The sequence below is a fragment of the Cebidichthys violaceus genome, unplaced genomic scaffold (assembly GCF_023349555.1).
Source record: "Cebidichthys violaceus isolate CVI_PGR_0920_01 unplaced genomic scaffold, fCebVio1.0.p SCAF_1, whole genome shotgun sequence".
Classification (NCBI taxonomy): domain Eukaryota; kingdom Metazoa; phylum Chordata; class Actinopteri; order Perciformes; family Stichaeidae; genus Cebidichthys; species Cebidichthys violaceus.
In genome coordinates, this window is record NW_027176262.1 from 12717922 (window position 1) to 12732323 (window position 14402).

The 14402-nt window shown below is 41.5% G+C and overlaps 1 protein-coding gene across 1 annotated transcript in view; it reads right to left on the reverse strand.

Annotated features, from left to right (window-relative positions):
• Window positions 1-14402, reverse strand: part of prkd2 (protein kinase D2) — a 32905-nt gene that overhangs the window by 3412 nt on the left and 15091 nt on the right. Inside the window, exons 2-16 of the mRNA XM_068711163.1 lie at window positions 7206-7344; window positions 6794-6925; window positions 6450-6649; window positions 5616-5799; window positions 5437-5508; window positions 5239-5256; window positions 4905-5064; window positions 4711-4822; window positions 3754-3831; window positions 3351-3669; window positions 2846-2898; window positions 2679-2751; window positions 2244-2350; window positions 506-667; window positions 143-241 (exon numbers count right to left, since the gene is read on the reverse strand). Of these exons, the coding sequence (XP_068567264.1) occupies window positions 143-241; window positions 506-667; window positions 2244-2350; window positions 2679-2751; window positions 2846-2898; window positions 3351-3669; window positions 3754-3831; window positions 4711-4822; window positions 4905-5064; window positions 5239-5256; window positions 5437-5508; window positions 5616-5799; window positions 6450-6649; window positions 6794-6925; window positions 7206-7344 (1908 nt within the window). The remainder of the gene's footprint in view (window positions 1-142; window positions 242-505; window positions 668-2243; window positions 2351-2678; window positions 2752-2845; window positions 2899-3350; window positions 3670-3753; window positions 3832-4710; window positions 4823-4904; window positions 5065-5238; window positions 5257-5436; window positions 5509-5615; window positions 5800-6449; window positions 6650-6793; window positions 6926-7205; window positions 7345-14402) is intronic.

A 14402-nucleotide genomic window follows, 5' to 3' on the forward strand; every position in this document is an offset into this window, starting at 1 on the left:
ACAGAGGCATTTGAAAACAGTATATACTGTAGATGTGAGGAAACACGTTTGAGCGACCACAATACAAGTGCTATGAATGACTCATTACAGAGTGTAAAATACAAAATGAGAATGTGTGTGTACTGTGTGTGTTCGTGTATACCTGGGGGAAGGGATCAGCAGAGGCAAGCAGCACATTCTCAGGTTTCAGATCACAGTGAACGATGTTCTTAAAGTGTAGATGTCTCAGAGCTGCAAGAATCTGCACACACACACACACACACACACACACACACACACACACACACACACACACACACACACACACACACACACACACACACACACACAGGATATGAATTAGTTTGACGTAACTACAACGCTGAATACAAAAACAACTTTCAATATGACGTAAATCATGCAGCAAGTGAACCACACAAAACAGCAAAAGCAACACTCTCCATGTCATATCATACATTTATCGGTGCACACAACAAATCCCTTCGTTGCTAGGGCGCATACACACCTGTGTGATGAGGAACTTAGTGAGCCTCTCGGGCAGTCTGCCTTTCTCACTGGAGAGGATCATCTCCAGCATGTCACCATGCAGCTTCTCCATCACCACAAACACTTTCTCTGGAGTCTCAAACATACACTCCAGGTTCACAATGCCCAGGTGACGTAAACTCTGAGAGAGGGACCAGAAAAGATGAGGGGATATAGGATTATATGGAAATGTGCAGATTTGGTTGAAAAATGAATGAGCAGAGTAAACAGTGTGATAGACAGGAAGTGCGTGACAGTTTGCGTTGAACAGCAGAAGAGACAGAGACAAACAGAGTCAGCAAAAGATGGTAAACCATATAAAAAGGATTTGAAACACAGAAGGGAGAACGGAAATTGATTTTTATATAGATATGCTCCAAAGATGCCAGATGTTCTCCAGAAGGCATATTCACATGATTTTATTTACATTTAACAAATATATTTCACTTGAAAGCTGGTGAATGTGGCAGAGTCTTTTTAGTCTGACAGACCATGTGAGGAACTGCCTTTTAGTGACAGCAGACAGACAGACCAATGCACATCCTGTCTGTCTCCTGTCTCCATCTGCTGGTGATCAATGAACTGTACATTTAAATGTGAGCCTAATACAGAGAAAACCTGGCTGTTCAAGAGAGTGAAATTTAAACGCATTTCTGTTTCTAAATGATTACACAAACAATAAGTTGAACAAAAAAAGGGAACTCTTCCAAATAAAACGTACATTAGAAAACAATAAATTAATCTCAACCTTTGCTGGCTTTCAGTAACTTAGACACTTTTTCTTTTCTATTTTGAACTTTATAAATAATTTGTAAATCTATAAGTTGTAGAGCCTTTAACTCAACAAACAGCCTTTTTGTTTGTTCTTGACAGTAGTTTTGTCTATAATTTTGCAGGCTTTCGATGGATGAATAATTGATTTGAATTTGAATTCTCCCATATCTCTACGGTAAGAAAAGATAAGCAATGAGTGTAAAGTGAGTAATGAAGCATGATTTAACAAATTCTTTAGTACTGCAATTGATTGAGAAATTGTGTTCTCAAAAGGCAACTGAATTATCACTCTATTTTAAGTAGAACATCTAATGCAAATATCATACACAAACTAAGTATTACAAATGACTGTGGACAAGCTCAAATCATTTCTTATAATCATTTTGAGTTATGATGATTCATCACTGGGAACATAAGCTGCAACTTTAGAAGGCAGCTATCAGATAACTCTGACCTTTGCAATCTGACCTTTTTGATCTTTATAGATGTTCGATCTGGCTATTGTTAAACTGCACAGCCCAGGCTAATGTTTCCCAAAGTGATTGTCTAGTAGAAGTACTATTGAGTGTGGGGTTTTCCTTTCCTTTTAAAAATGGCCCACAAATGACAGATTGGTTTGGTCAGACAGTAAAGCGTCTATTCCTAAGTAAACTTAGAGGAAACGGTTTTATCTACTTCCTTTTAGAATTGGTTCATAAAATGATTAATGCAGGGATTTTTGGAAAATTGAGACTCACAGTCAAACTGAGTCAAAATAAACCATACAGATGTCACAATGAACACCAGTACTGGAATGACTGTCAGCGTTGTTCATGTATGTGCCACTATAACAAATAACACCAATATCAAATATATAGCAAAGCACCTGGCTGTTACTGTGTCAGCATTAGTACATATGTATTATACCCATTTACAGCTTCAGTGAAACCTACGTGTGTGTTTACCTGCAGTATGGCCACCTCATTCCTCAGCTGGCTCTCCTGCTTGGTGGGAAAGCGAAGCTTGTCAATGACTTTGACAGCTACATCCCTGCCCGACTTCCTGTGCTTTCCTGATGCAGAAATGGGAAAATTAAATTAAAGATATGGTTGTAAACTGAACATCACATACATGTGAACATATACTGGACCCTGTCATCCAGAGTTTGCAATGTACATAAAATAACACTTCATTGATTTAACATTGTCGAACTGTGTGAAATTGGAGTTCCCCTTTAGAGACCCATACTCACTTATGCATCAGGATAGTATATGGTTGAGGGATTTATGATGTATTGTCTTGTGTCCCGTTTCTTAACTACAGACACAATTGTTTCCTATACAGCACTTTAACCTATTAAATTAGACCTTCACAAAATGCAGCAATCTAGATCTACATACCTCCATACACTACTCCAAATTGCCCAGATCCCAGCACTTCATCAGCAAAAATCTGGTACACTGTACCAATATCCTGTAGGAAAGCAAAACAATTTCACACGTTCATCATCATGTATAATTCATTTAAAGATTGAATGAAATTAATAAAAATGTTCTAAAAGTCATACCACATTTTCTTGGATTTGACTGTTGGACACAGATATGCTGATAGAAGCTTGTCCTGAAAATACAGAACCAGGAACAGTGAAAAGGTTACACAGTCAAGTACTAATATCTCACATGTACTTTCTAAGTATTTTCTCCAGCACTAAAAAAAGGAGAACTTGGCTAAACCTCAGCTCAACATACTTAACTTGTGAAAGAACAATTTAGCTTACTGGAAACGTATGAACTTTATTTGACCAAAGCGTTTTGGCACCGGGCCTTCATCAAGGTTTTTGATTAAGAGTGTGATAAAGACCAGACTCTTCCAGTTAGTCAACTAGAGTTGGCAAGTTGTTTTTTCACATTTGGTCCACTGTTTCTTGAGCACCCAGTTGGCTTGTGACACGGCAACAGCAAACAATTTCTTGGGCACACATGCCCATCCATGAATCTCAAGCTGAAATGTGCCAATTAGTAAATATAATAAACCAAAAATGCACTACCTGCATTTGGCTGTGCTTAACTTACTGTGAGTTGTGTTTCCCGCAGCTGGTGGTGCATCCTGAAAGATGACTGGCATGAGAGCCTGGCGAATGACGCTCTCCCACGCCTTGGCCACCTCGCGCCCAATGCCGCTGTTGGGTGCTACTTGGCTGGGGGAGGGAGGGGTCGGAGGGAGAGTCTGGGGGTTGCTGGGGGACAGAGTCGGGAGGGTGTTGGGATCCTCCCCTACAAAGTAGCACAGAGTGCCTGTGATAAGCTCGAAGCAGTGAGGATTTGTTCCTGTGGGGACGAGAGTGAAGTTGCCAGCAGGACGCACCTCCAGGATCTCGGACAGAGGGATCTCCTGCAAGAAGGACGACCAGTGAGGTTGCACACTTTGAATGAATAACTTGAGATTATAGCTTTTCATGGAGTGAACTATATTTACCTTGTAGTATTTGTTGGTTGTGTTGTTCTGGAAAAGGATGATGCACTTACAGTCCAGACGCCAATAGTGCCTCTTTCTCTGTTGGGGGTCGGAGTAGGGTGGGATGAGGTGGGGGCAACAGAGGTAAGAAAGGACATTGAGGGATGGGATGGAGAAAGCACAGAGGGTGGGCAATGGGGCACAGATCGGGGCAAAGTTCAGGGATCAATACCAATGCATTTCAAGATCAACCCTGACGTCAGGGGAAGAGAAGAGTGGCCAGATGTGAACAAGGATGAGCAGGAGCACAAGCTGCTAGATGAGAAGGTGGAAACAAAGAGAAAGGAGACAAAAATGAGAGAAAGAAAAGGAGGGCGTTAGTAAAGCCAGAGAAGAAAAGCAAGTAAGAACAAGACTAGAGAGGCAGCAAGGTTTCCTTGAGGTCAAATAAAGAGAATACATTAGGTAAAAGAAAAGGCAGAAAACTTTTAAAGCTTTTAGGACTAATTCACCACACATCTGCTGAGTGCTGTTATGTTTTCAGGGAGACTCATCATCATCATCAATCAATTTTTTCTTCCACACACACACACACACACACACACACACACACACACACACACACACACACACACACACACACACACACACACACACACACACACACACACACACACACAAATAACAAAAGAAAAAGGAAGTAATAGAGTGCATAAAGCCGAATGATCAAGGATCTAAACTGTTGAGCGAGGAGCTGGTGAATAGAGAAAATTGACTGATGACAAGAAGGTCCTTTAAGCCTGAGTGAGTGGAAAGTAAACAAAACAAACTTTCTGCAGTAAATCATAGAAAAGAAAGTGCATCTAGAATAAATTGCCTTAAATCTGTATATTCAGCCCTCTACAATAATGACAGGGATACTATTCAGGTGAACTGGTTTATAGGGGATAGCATGGGAGTTATGGGTAATGTTTTTACCAGTGTGTCCTTATTGCTGTAGTGAACCATCCATCCTTCCTTGATAGCCGTACTGGATCGACGGGTTGTCTGTCTCACCGACTGCACCACCCTCATTAACGGGATGTAAACACTAGAAGAAGAAGGACAGAACTCGGTCGGTAAAATGCATGTTTTAGTCTCTGTGTGCACCGTTATTTTGGTATTCCTCATACCTCTGGTCTCCGTTGGTTCCATCCTGGTTGTTGTCAGGAGAAAAGGACCCAGGGATGCTGCAGGCCTCGTCTGAGTCATCTATTGAAGACTTGTCTGAGGCGTCGTACTCACTGCTGTAGTCCATGGGCACCTCAGGGTCAGCACTGGGACTCAACAAGTCTGAGGCAAAAGAAGAGGAGAGCAGGGGTTGAGGGAAACTTGATTTAAAGTGACTATGAGTTTAAAATGCTATGAATAAATACTACTACTTGCTACCACTATGACTACAACTAAGACCTCTATAAGAAGACTACAGCTGTACATGCATCAATACGGAGTACCGGTGATACTTACCGCAGTTACTTCTGTTTTCTGAGAAGACAAAAACATTAGTGTCAGTGAGTTTCAGTCTGGTTAGATAATGTATGTATGGTTATTAAAATTACCTAGTTATGCCAATGGAAACATGCAGATATAAATTAAATACTTTCATCAAATCCATGGAGGGTTAACAAAACATTTGAATGGTGATATATTTTTATATTCCCTCACCTCCAATTGTCTCCCCGAGGCAGTCATTAGGAACCTTGTACACACAGCGTTTATGGCAGTTAAACTTGCAGTCTAAGAGAAATAAAACACATTTTGATTAGATTACATATAATAGTATTAGATTTAGTTAATATTCTGCATCACCCTGTAAATAAGTCTCTCTCTTTGTCTGTACTCACCTTTGCACTGTAGGCCCTGCCTGAACAGACCTCGAAGAAGCCTCTTGCAGTACTGACACACCGTCGGTCGTGTGTACGAGTGGACAGCGAACGTGTGCGGCACCTTCACCTTGCTCATCAGGATCTTGTCTAAATGAACTGGTCGGCCTGTGTAGAAGCGTCGGGCGTCACTAGGGGTCCGTGGCTAGCAGAATAGAGAGGAAACAAAGAATATCAATTACATTTTGTGTGGGGAAAAAACTAAAATTGTAAGGACACTATTATCTACTTTTGGTACTTACAAAAGAATTGTTTTATTAAAAAAAATATATGAACACAACATTGACATTAATTGGGCCCCTATCAATTAGTTAATTGCTTTTATTTTTTTATTTTCCCTTAATTGAGCTGATCATTTTACTTTAAGTGTTAAAATTCTAGTAGAATGCAGTCGTGCAGGCAGTTCTCGTTTGATTTTGCAGAGGTTTTTGAGGTATCCATCTTAACACCTCATATACCTTTGTTAGAAAGATGTTCCAAGGGAAGTTGTTTGGGAAGGAAAGTCTGTGTATTATCCTGAGTAACCAGGATATTGCTTCTGGAAAGTTAGCAGTGGTGTCACTGCCATCACAAAATAAGGAGTCCATCACATATTTGGTTACAGTCTGAACCTAAAACCTTCTAAATGAGTGAATCACTGGTTTGAGTTAAAGTGGTTTTACCCAATTTGTGACAACAACATAACCAAAGCAAAGCTGTTAGATGTGGTCAAATACATGTTGTTGAATGGAGAGGCTCTTGAACTTTAATAGTTTAAACCTTAACAGAGCATTGTGTGCATTAATCCACCAGTACCATTTGTGTGTGTGAGCGAACAAGGCTGGCGTCCTCTGCGCAGGTGGAGACTGTCCCTAAACTGTACACTGACTCAGTGGTAGAGAGACGCAGGGACTGGCTGCTGCTCAGGGAGGTTGTGGACAAACGCCGTTTGCGAGCTCCACTGCAGTTGTTTGGGATGCTGAATGCACAGCGCTTGTGGTAGTTAAGTCCACATCCTGCAGGGGGCGGCATGGACCAACAGAGCAGAAGAGTGGAGAAGGTGGAGAATATTTGGTGAGTGTTACAATTAATTTCTCAGAGGAACTTGTGGACGACATCATCTTTTTCTTATTCACTCTTCATCTCTCTACTTTCCTCACCATCACACTTGAGCCCTTGTCTGACCAGTCCAAACAGCATCTCTCCACAGTGATCACAGAAGGCTGGGGCCCGGTATGAGTGCACATTGAGTGCATGGGGCCGAATCTGGAAATCTTCAAATGTGGCTGCCGCTACAAGAGAAAACAGATGTATAGTGTAAATCATGCAACTAACTAGGCAGAATACAGAATCATTAGATGGATAAGATGGAAACGGGATTGGAAAGAAATGGGTTTTCTTTGTGACATGGCATTAGAGCTTGAAAACAATGAAAGTAGTTGTACTACCAGAGTAGGCAAGTGTAAGATACTACCTAAGAAGATAAGAACTGATTTCAGGAGTTGTGATGCAGAGCAACAACAGTAATAAAAGGGAGATAACAGAGAAAAGCGGAGAGAGCTGGTGACTTACCAGAGAGCACCACCTCCACAAGATCTCCCTCCTGAATGTCACTGGCACCATTAACCAATTGCAGGATGTTGTTGGTGGTTGTGTCATGCTTGAACAGCAAAATCTTGTCATAAATGCCATAGAAGCCGCACTCTGGGAACTAGAGAAGAGAAAGTATAATGGACTTTTTAATAACATTGCATTTTATTTAACCCAATAATGTATCAGATATCAATAATAAAAGCTAAAATGGTGAGCTAATGGCAGAAAATGTTCAGTCCGACTAAAACAAAGAGTGAATACACAATCTGAACCAAACACATTTAAGGCTGGAACATTTATATTTTCAATTCAAAACATTATTTTAATGAATGACATTGTCAAATTGGATAATATTTATTTCAGAAGTTTTTTGTATTAATATTTTTCCTTGAAGAACAAAATATTAGGCTAATGTACGGTACAACTTTACATAAAATGTAGGAAATAGCATGCCGCAAGACCCCATACAAAATAATGACAAAACATAAACAAAAAAAGAAATGGTTGCTTGGAATATTTTTAACAATTTATTTAATTATTTCTTTAGCTAATACACATTTACTTCATACTTTACTCAAAACTACACCAAACATCCTAAACAGTCACTGCTCCGTTGTTTTTTATTAACAATAACCAGATCTGCTGTGGCATCTGGAAACATCACATTCAACACTGTGAACATGGAACATGCAGGTATAACACAGGAAAGTCCAAATGTTCTCAAGCATACCAGTGTCTGCTCTCAGTTAATTATATCATACCCTTCTATGTAAAGCACCTGGAATACATAGCAGCCATTAAACAGACAACCATGCAAACACACACACACATACACAAGTGTAACCACTGATACACAAGTACCACTGGCTGAATTCCACAAATCAAGCAACTTGGTTAATGTGGAAAGTAAGACAAAGGAGAAACTCAATCCTATCTTCCTATCAGTTATACACACACACACACACACACACACACACGCGTTTCCATGAAGCTCTCCCAAAGATATGAGGGATGAGACTGTCAGTCAGAAGTCAGCAGAGCAAAGGAGGCTGTCATAGGGAAACCCTGCCCTCCTGAATACTTAATGCTGTCTGGTTCACTTCAGTGGCCACACCACACAGGACACCACAGCCACACACACAGCCACACAGCCACACACACACACACACACACACACACACACACACACCCTGTCTCTCTTGTTGTTGCTTTTCCCATAGTGGAGGATTCTTCATCTGGCCATAGCTCTAACAACTTACAGGAAGGGGAACCCTGGTCTCCACCTTGGAACGACACAATGACACACAAACACCTCATCCTCACTTACCAACAGACACGCCCTCCGTACAAACAGCAACACACACCCTCTCTTCCCCCACTTCCCTTCTCTTCTCCTAAACACACACACACACACACACACACACACACACACACACACACACACACACACACACACTCTCAGTTTCCCCCAACAGGCACTCCACATCACCGCATCTGAAATCCAGGCCTGACTTGTACCGCTGCCAAGCTACACAGTGAGTCAACCACGCCCCAGCAGCGGGCTACTGCTACTGACCCCACAGTCAACTACAAGTTACGAATAGCACACAGTGGCTGCGGTTTTTTTTCCCAAAAATCTGTAGAAGATTCTAAACCTGTAAAACAAACATTACAACCATAACATAAATCACAGACATAAGGTCACGCCAAAAAAACAACAAGAGAGTACCAAAGAGTTAAGATACAAACAGCAGTGGTAGGAGGTGTGAAAGCAAATCAATGAAGTGCAAGCATTTCAATAATACCTCTGTTTGTTTAGCCCAGCTATTATGCAAAGTTGATTCACAAGCATGCCAAAGGATGCTTGCACATGAGAAGAGTGTAGTGCAGTCTTATATCTATAAGTGATTCAGCCCCCAAACTTTTAGGAAGCACCAAGCTCAGCTCAGAGGAGAGTGAGGAGTGATGATAATAATAATAACTAGACTCAGGACCTTCAGGTGGATGCTGGGGTGGAGGTGAGACTTTTGAAATGCTATAAAAAGGTCAGCAGCAAAAGAGTGAGCAAAGCATTGATAGCTCTAAGTACACCGCCATGGTTAAAAGGGCACGTTGTGTACATATATATATATATATATATATATATATATATATATATATATATATATATATGAGGAAGCAGCGACTCAAGTTGGTCTGCCTGACTTACAAACTACTCCATAAATCCATAAAACACACAGTCAAGTGTTTTCATAGGGACTATTTATTTGGTATTTGCAGTGACACACAGTTCGGTGAGGCCTGTTGATTATCCAGAGTAACAGGGACACTGTTTCTATAAAGAGAGGCTGCTGTTGACTTTTTTCAATGCTGTGAGCAACACAAATTCCAATCATCATTGTACTGGGGTGGAGGCAGAGATGGCCAGATATAACCAAAACTGTCTGCATGTCTAGATACCTAGAATAAATAGGCTCTTCTTTGACCTATTAACATTAATATTTCTGGCTTTGAGTCAATTAAATGATACACATACTAATAAGACGAGGCTCCAACTTTACCAAGACCAGACTTTAAAAAAGCCACAGGTTCTCTGACAGTGAATGCAGTAATAACTGCATGGATCGCTACCTGGGATTGCCACAAATAAGACCAACTGCTGCCACTTGTAATTACAAAACACCCACAGAGCCCAGATCAAAGGAGACTGCCAGCTCAGCCCAAATCCACAGACAACCCTCAGCCTAAGTCATTTGTAAGCCCAATTCTGCCGTTTGATGCCAGCTTCTCTGCTATAAACCCCATACTATTACTGTTACTGCTCGCTTCTTTGCTGAGCAACTCAAGAAACAAGGCTAGTCATATAATCCTGCCCCTTTGCTCCAGAACATACACAGTGTACCGACCACGACTGCAGTTGCCAGGTCTGTGCAGACCACAAGTCTTTACAGCTCCACTGAAAAGCACAATAACCCAACTCCCCAAAACCGCAGTTACCTCAGTGAAAATGACAATTTTCTTCTTCTTTTCTGCTAACCCTGTCCCAGTTCTCAGTGAAAGTACAGGGTGGGAAGAGCACAAAAGCAGCACATTACTTCTGTTTGTATGTTAACATGATGAAAAATGGCATTTTCTGTCCTGTAATTACATAATCACCCCTATATGTGTATATGTGTATATGTGTGTGTGTGTGTGTGTGTGTGTGTGTGTGTGTGTGTGTGTGTGTGTGTGGGAAGGGGGGGGTAGAGATATTGTTGCAAGAGACTGTGTTTGTGCAGTCTGCAGACAAAGAGCTGGCTGTATTATCATACATACTGTAGTATAATGTAGTGTGGTTTGCCTGGAGACAGGGCTGTGTCTCTAGCCGGTTTCTTTGGGTTACCAGGGATCGGGTTGCCGTGCGTTGCCTGCACTATTCCTGCAGCTCTTCGGGCCAATGAAGCCATTATGAGTGAAATGAATTATGGACTAGGTTTTCTTTACCCAAACCCCTCCCTCTTTTTGTCCCATCACTCTTAATTGAGCTTTACAAACATATGGTCCACTCCCTCCCTCTCTTGCAAGCTAATATAATGTTAATGTCTTAACTAACGTGTTTTTAAAAGTTTGACACTGTGTTCTGATGATGAAATTATTTTCTGTAGGTGTAGACTGAGCAGAGAGCAAAGGAATCTAGAAAAGTTTGAAAGTACAAAGAGAAAAAGAAACTTTTAAAGAATTTCTTTGTCATACTGGACTATTTCAGCCCCGACAGAACAGCATTCATAACCGATAAATAACATGGGTAACTATTTAAATTGTACATACTTTAAGGAAAATGGGACACAACCATACGTTGATGAGCACATTTAAACTGTACACGGTACACTGGCACTGATGGGGTTAACAGGAATTTGTCTAATGTCTGAAAGTGGGATGCAAAAAATGAACAACCAACTCTCTAAATGCACAACTGATACATCTCTCCTCACCATCACCCTAAAACAATGACTGAAAAATGGCCATTTGTCGTTCCTGTGGGTCTCTGTGTGCTGCAACTGTCATTGAGGTCAAACATTTGTCAAGATTACTCAGTCAGTCATTATTAAAAACACACACTCACACAAAGGGATCTGAAAGCAAACAAAACAAGTGATATCACCCCGTGTGTGTGTACACACACACACACACACACACACACACACACACAAAACACCTTTCTCATCATAGAAGCATGATGTCATGGAACAAGGCCATTGTGAGTGAAATTTTAGCTTAAAAGCATTGTTTTCAAACACGCAGAAACACACATGATGCCGCAGCGTTGCCTGCCATTTCCTCAACTCTGGGCTCATATATTTTTATCGGTTTGTCTATACTACCTCTTCTGGACCACCTCCGGTCACATGATGCAGGTCACAAGTACAGAGGTAGAGGTTGAGAACTTTTGCATGAGGTGCAGCATGTGCAGACAAACTTAATTCCTACTGGCTCTTCCAGTTAACTTGTTTGTTGTCCTACACACGCACACACAACTTATTGGTATTATATAGTGCTCTGAGAAATGAATGAACGACTGAGGATTTTATTTAGATAAGACAAAACTTAAGAAATTTAACTGAAAGGACATCCCAGCAAAGGAAGCAGCAGCAGGGGCACGCACACTTCAGCAACAGGTTAGCGCCGCCTCACACACAAGCACTGATGCTTACAACACAAGCGACAGCACCGATGTCCAGTATGAGACGCCTTCACTTCGATCCTGAGTGTGTGTCAAACGGCACAGCTTCTAAGTATAGACCTTCTTTATATAAAGACGCTGCATGTGTGAAGAACACAAAGACTTTAATGTCCTGCTGAGGAAGCCGCTTGTTTCTGCTTCTCATCCTCCCCATCACTTCCCCTCCAGAACACTCAGCATGAGCCACCTTCGACCACTAAGCCGCACAAAACACGCACGCTTGACACTCAGCACTCAGGCACACAGGCGCGCGCGCACACAGGCGCGCGCGCGCGCACGCACACGCACACACACACACACACACACACACACACACACACACACACACACACACACACACACACACACAGTCAGGTTGATGCAACAGCTTCAGTGACGTCCAACCAAAGCTCTGCTGCCGTTTATAGAAATGCAGCGAATGTAGATAGTTACTCATCAACAAAGCAGATCTCAAGCTTATATTTTAGTTCAATGACTGACTGATGGAATTTTTCTTATGAAGGGGTATTTATGCAACCTTAGAGATGCTATTTGCTCTTTAGTTTTACTAGGTTATGAATTCACACAGGGATATTTAGGATGTAATTTATACTCTACCGACTGCTCTGTCAGCTATTCCGGGGTGTTGCTGGTGGTTTCTTTGACATCAACACGTTGACATGTTTTTCCCCACATAAGTGGAAACTCCACAAGGTCCATGAACTAACAAAGAAAGGACTTTTTCTGGCCCGGGAGGCCTCTACTTCACTGCTATATTGATTGAGTTCTGCATCAGTACCATTCTACACACCATAATAAACCATTATTTCTCAATTTCTGACACAGTAAGTAGTTGTAGTGCCAGTAGCATTAGCAGCACTTCCTTTTGCAGTACTGTGATTAGTACTAGTACTTGGTATTAATAATGTTATATGTTACCTCCATGACACAGGAAACTGCAACCTTGAGAATGTGGTCTATAGCTCTTCAAAAAGGTGTAAAGCAGCATAGCTAAACATATAGTGTTGGTAAAATGAGGAAGAATAGCAGCATGTTAAATATAAAGCAGTTACCACAGTCACAGAACAGACACACACACACACACACACACACACACACACACACACACACAAGAACAAAAAAATGCCATATCACCTATTTATTCAGTTAATGGAGGATATTTCAAGCGGTGGTTTATGAGCCACCCAACCAGTTCATCAAGACTTCCCACGACATGGTCAGCATTGAATTATCTGATCAGTGCATGTAAAGAACTAAAGTGATCACATCTTGGTACGATAGTACGTCAGAATAACTGAATGAATGGTCAGTTGTATGTCCCTGAGGTAGTTGAGACTGAAATAGAGTAAAAAATAAAGTTTTGCAGTTGTCCCTGTTTTTTAATAGTGCAGTGTAGATCGATTGGTGGACTGCGATGATACAGAATGACAGGAGCTGGATTTGTGTTTATACAGTATATTATGTTACAGAAATACTGCATTTCTGCAGAATCAAACATGCCAAAATCCAATGATGAAAGCCGATGATGAACAACTGAGAATCTGCATGGATAAAATACAAAACGCGCTGTGTGTGACACTTCACGCTCCGCTCTTTAAACAGTGTGACCTCTATGTCCCTACATGGTCCTCCACGCTGATGTGTTTCTGCAACAGAAGCTGGTTATCACAACAGGAACCTGATCCAGCCAATTTTATAGTCAAGGGGAAACATGCTGCATCCCTTCAAACAACAGACATTGTTTAAACATCCACATCTTACTGTGCTACAAATCACACAGCCTCCTGCACACTCGTGCGCGTGAATCATGCTGGAGTGTTGTGATGCACCTGCATTTCACTGTGCATCCTTCTCCTTAAGACACAAACCCTAATTGTTGGCCCATAACTCCCTCTATCCTTGTTAACATGTCAGGCACAGGACTTGGAAAGAACCACCTTTCTGAAAGCTATGAGGTGTTTAATGAGGGTTTGACGTGGCAAGGGGCATGTAAAGACGTCATCAATCTGACCTCATTAGCTCCCGACAACAACTTGGCGCAACACAGGAATTTTTCCTTTTGTGCTGACAGTGTTAGCGATGGAACAAATGTGATGCTGGCCCAGGGATTCTATTTTTAACCCCAGTGAGGTCACACACTATTGAGGAGAAGGAGTAGATAACAAAAATGGCAGCCATACCTGCCCTCCCTCTCCCTCAGTCACCTGTAGAGTCTGTGCTTATGCTGGCTGTAAGAAAAATCTGACCTGTTGTTTTAACAACACTCACACATTGAATCACAGCAGTGAATGACAGGTCTGTGCCAGGAGGACATGGAATTACAATGACGTCAGCTAAGCGTTGGGCTTGGCAGACACAAAGAAGGAAAACACAATGAGGATGAATCAACACAGAAAGTGTGTACATAAGGAAGGACAACTGAAAAGCTGCATGACGTGGTGCAGTTCACCATGCTC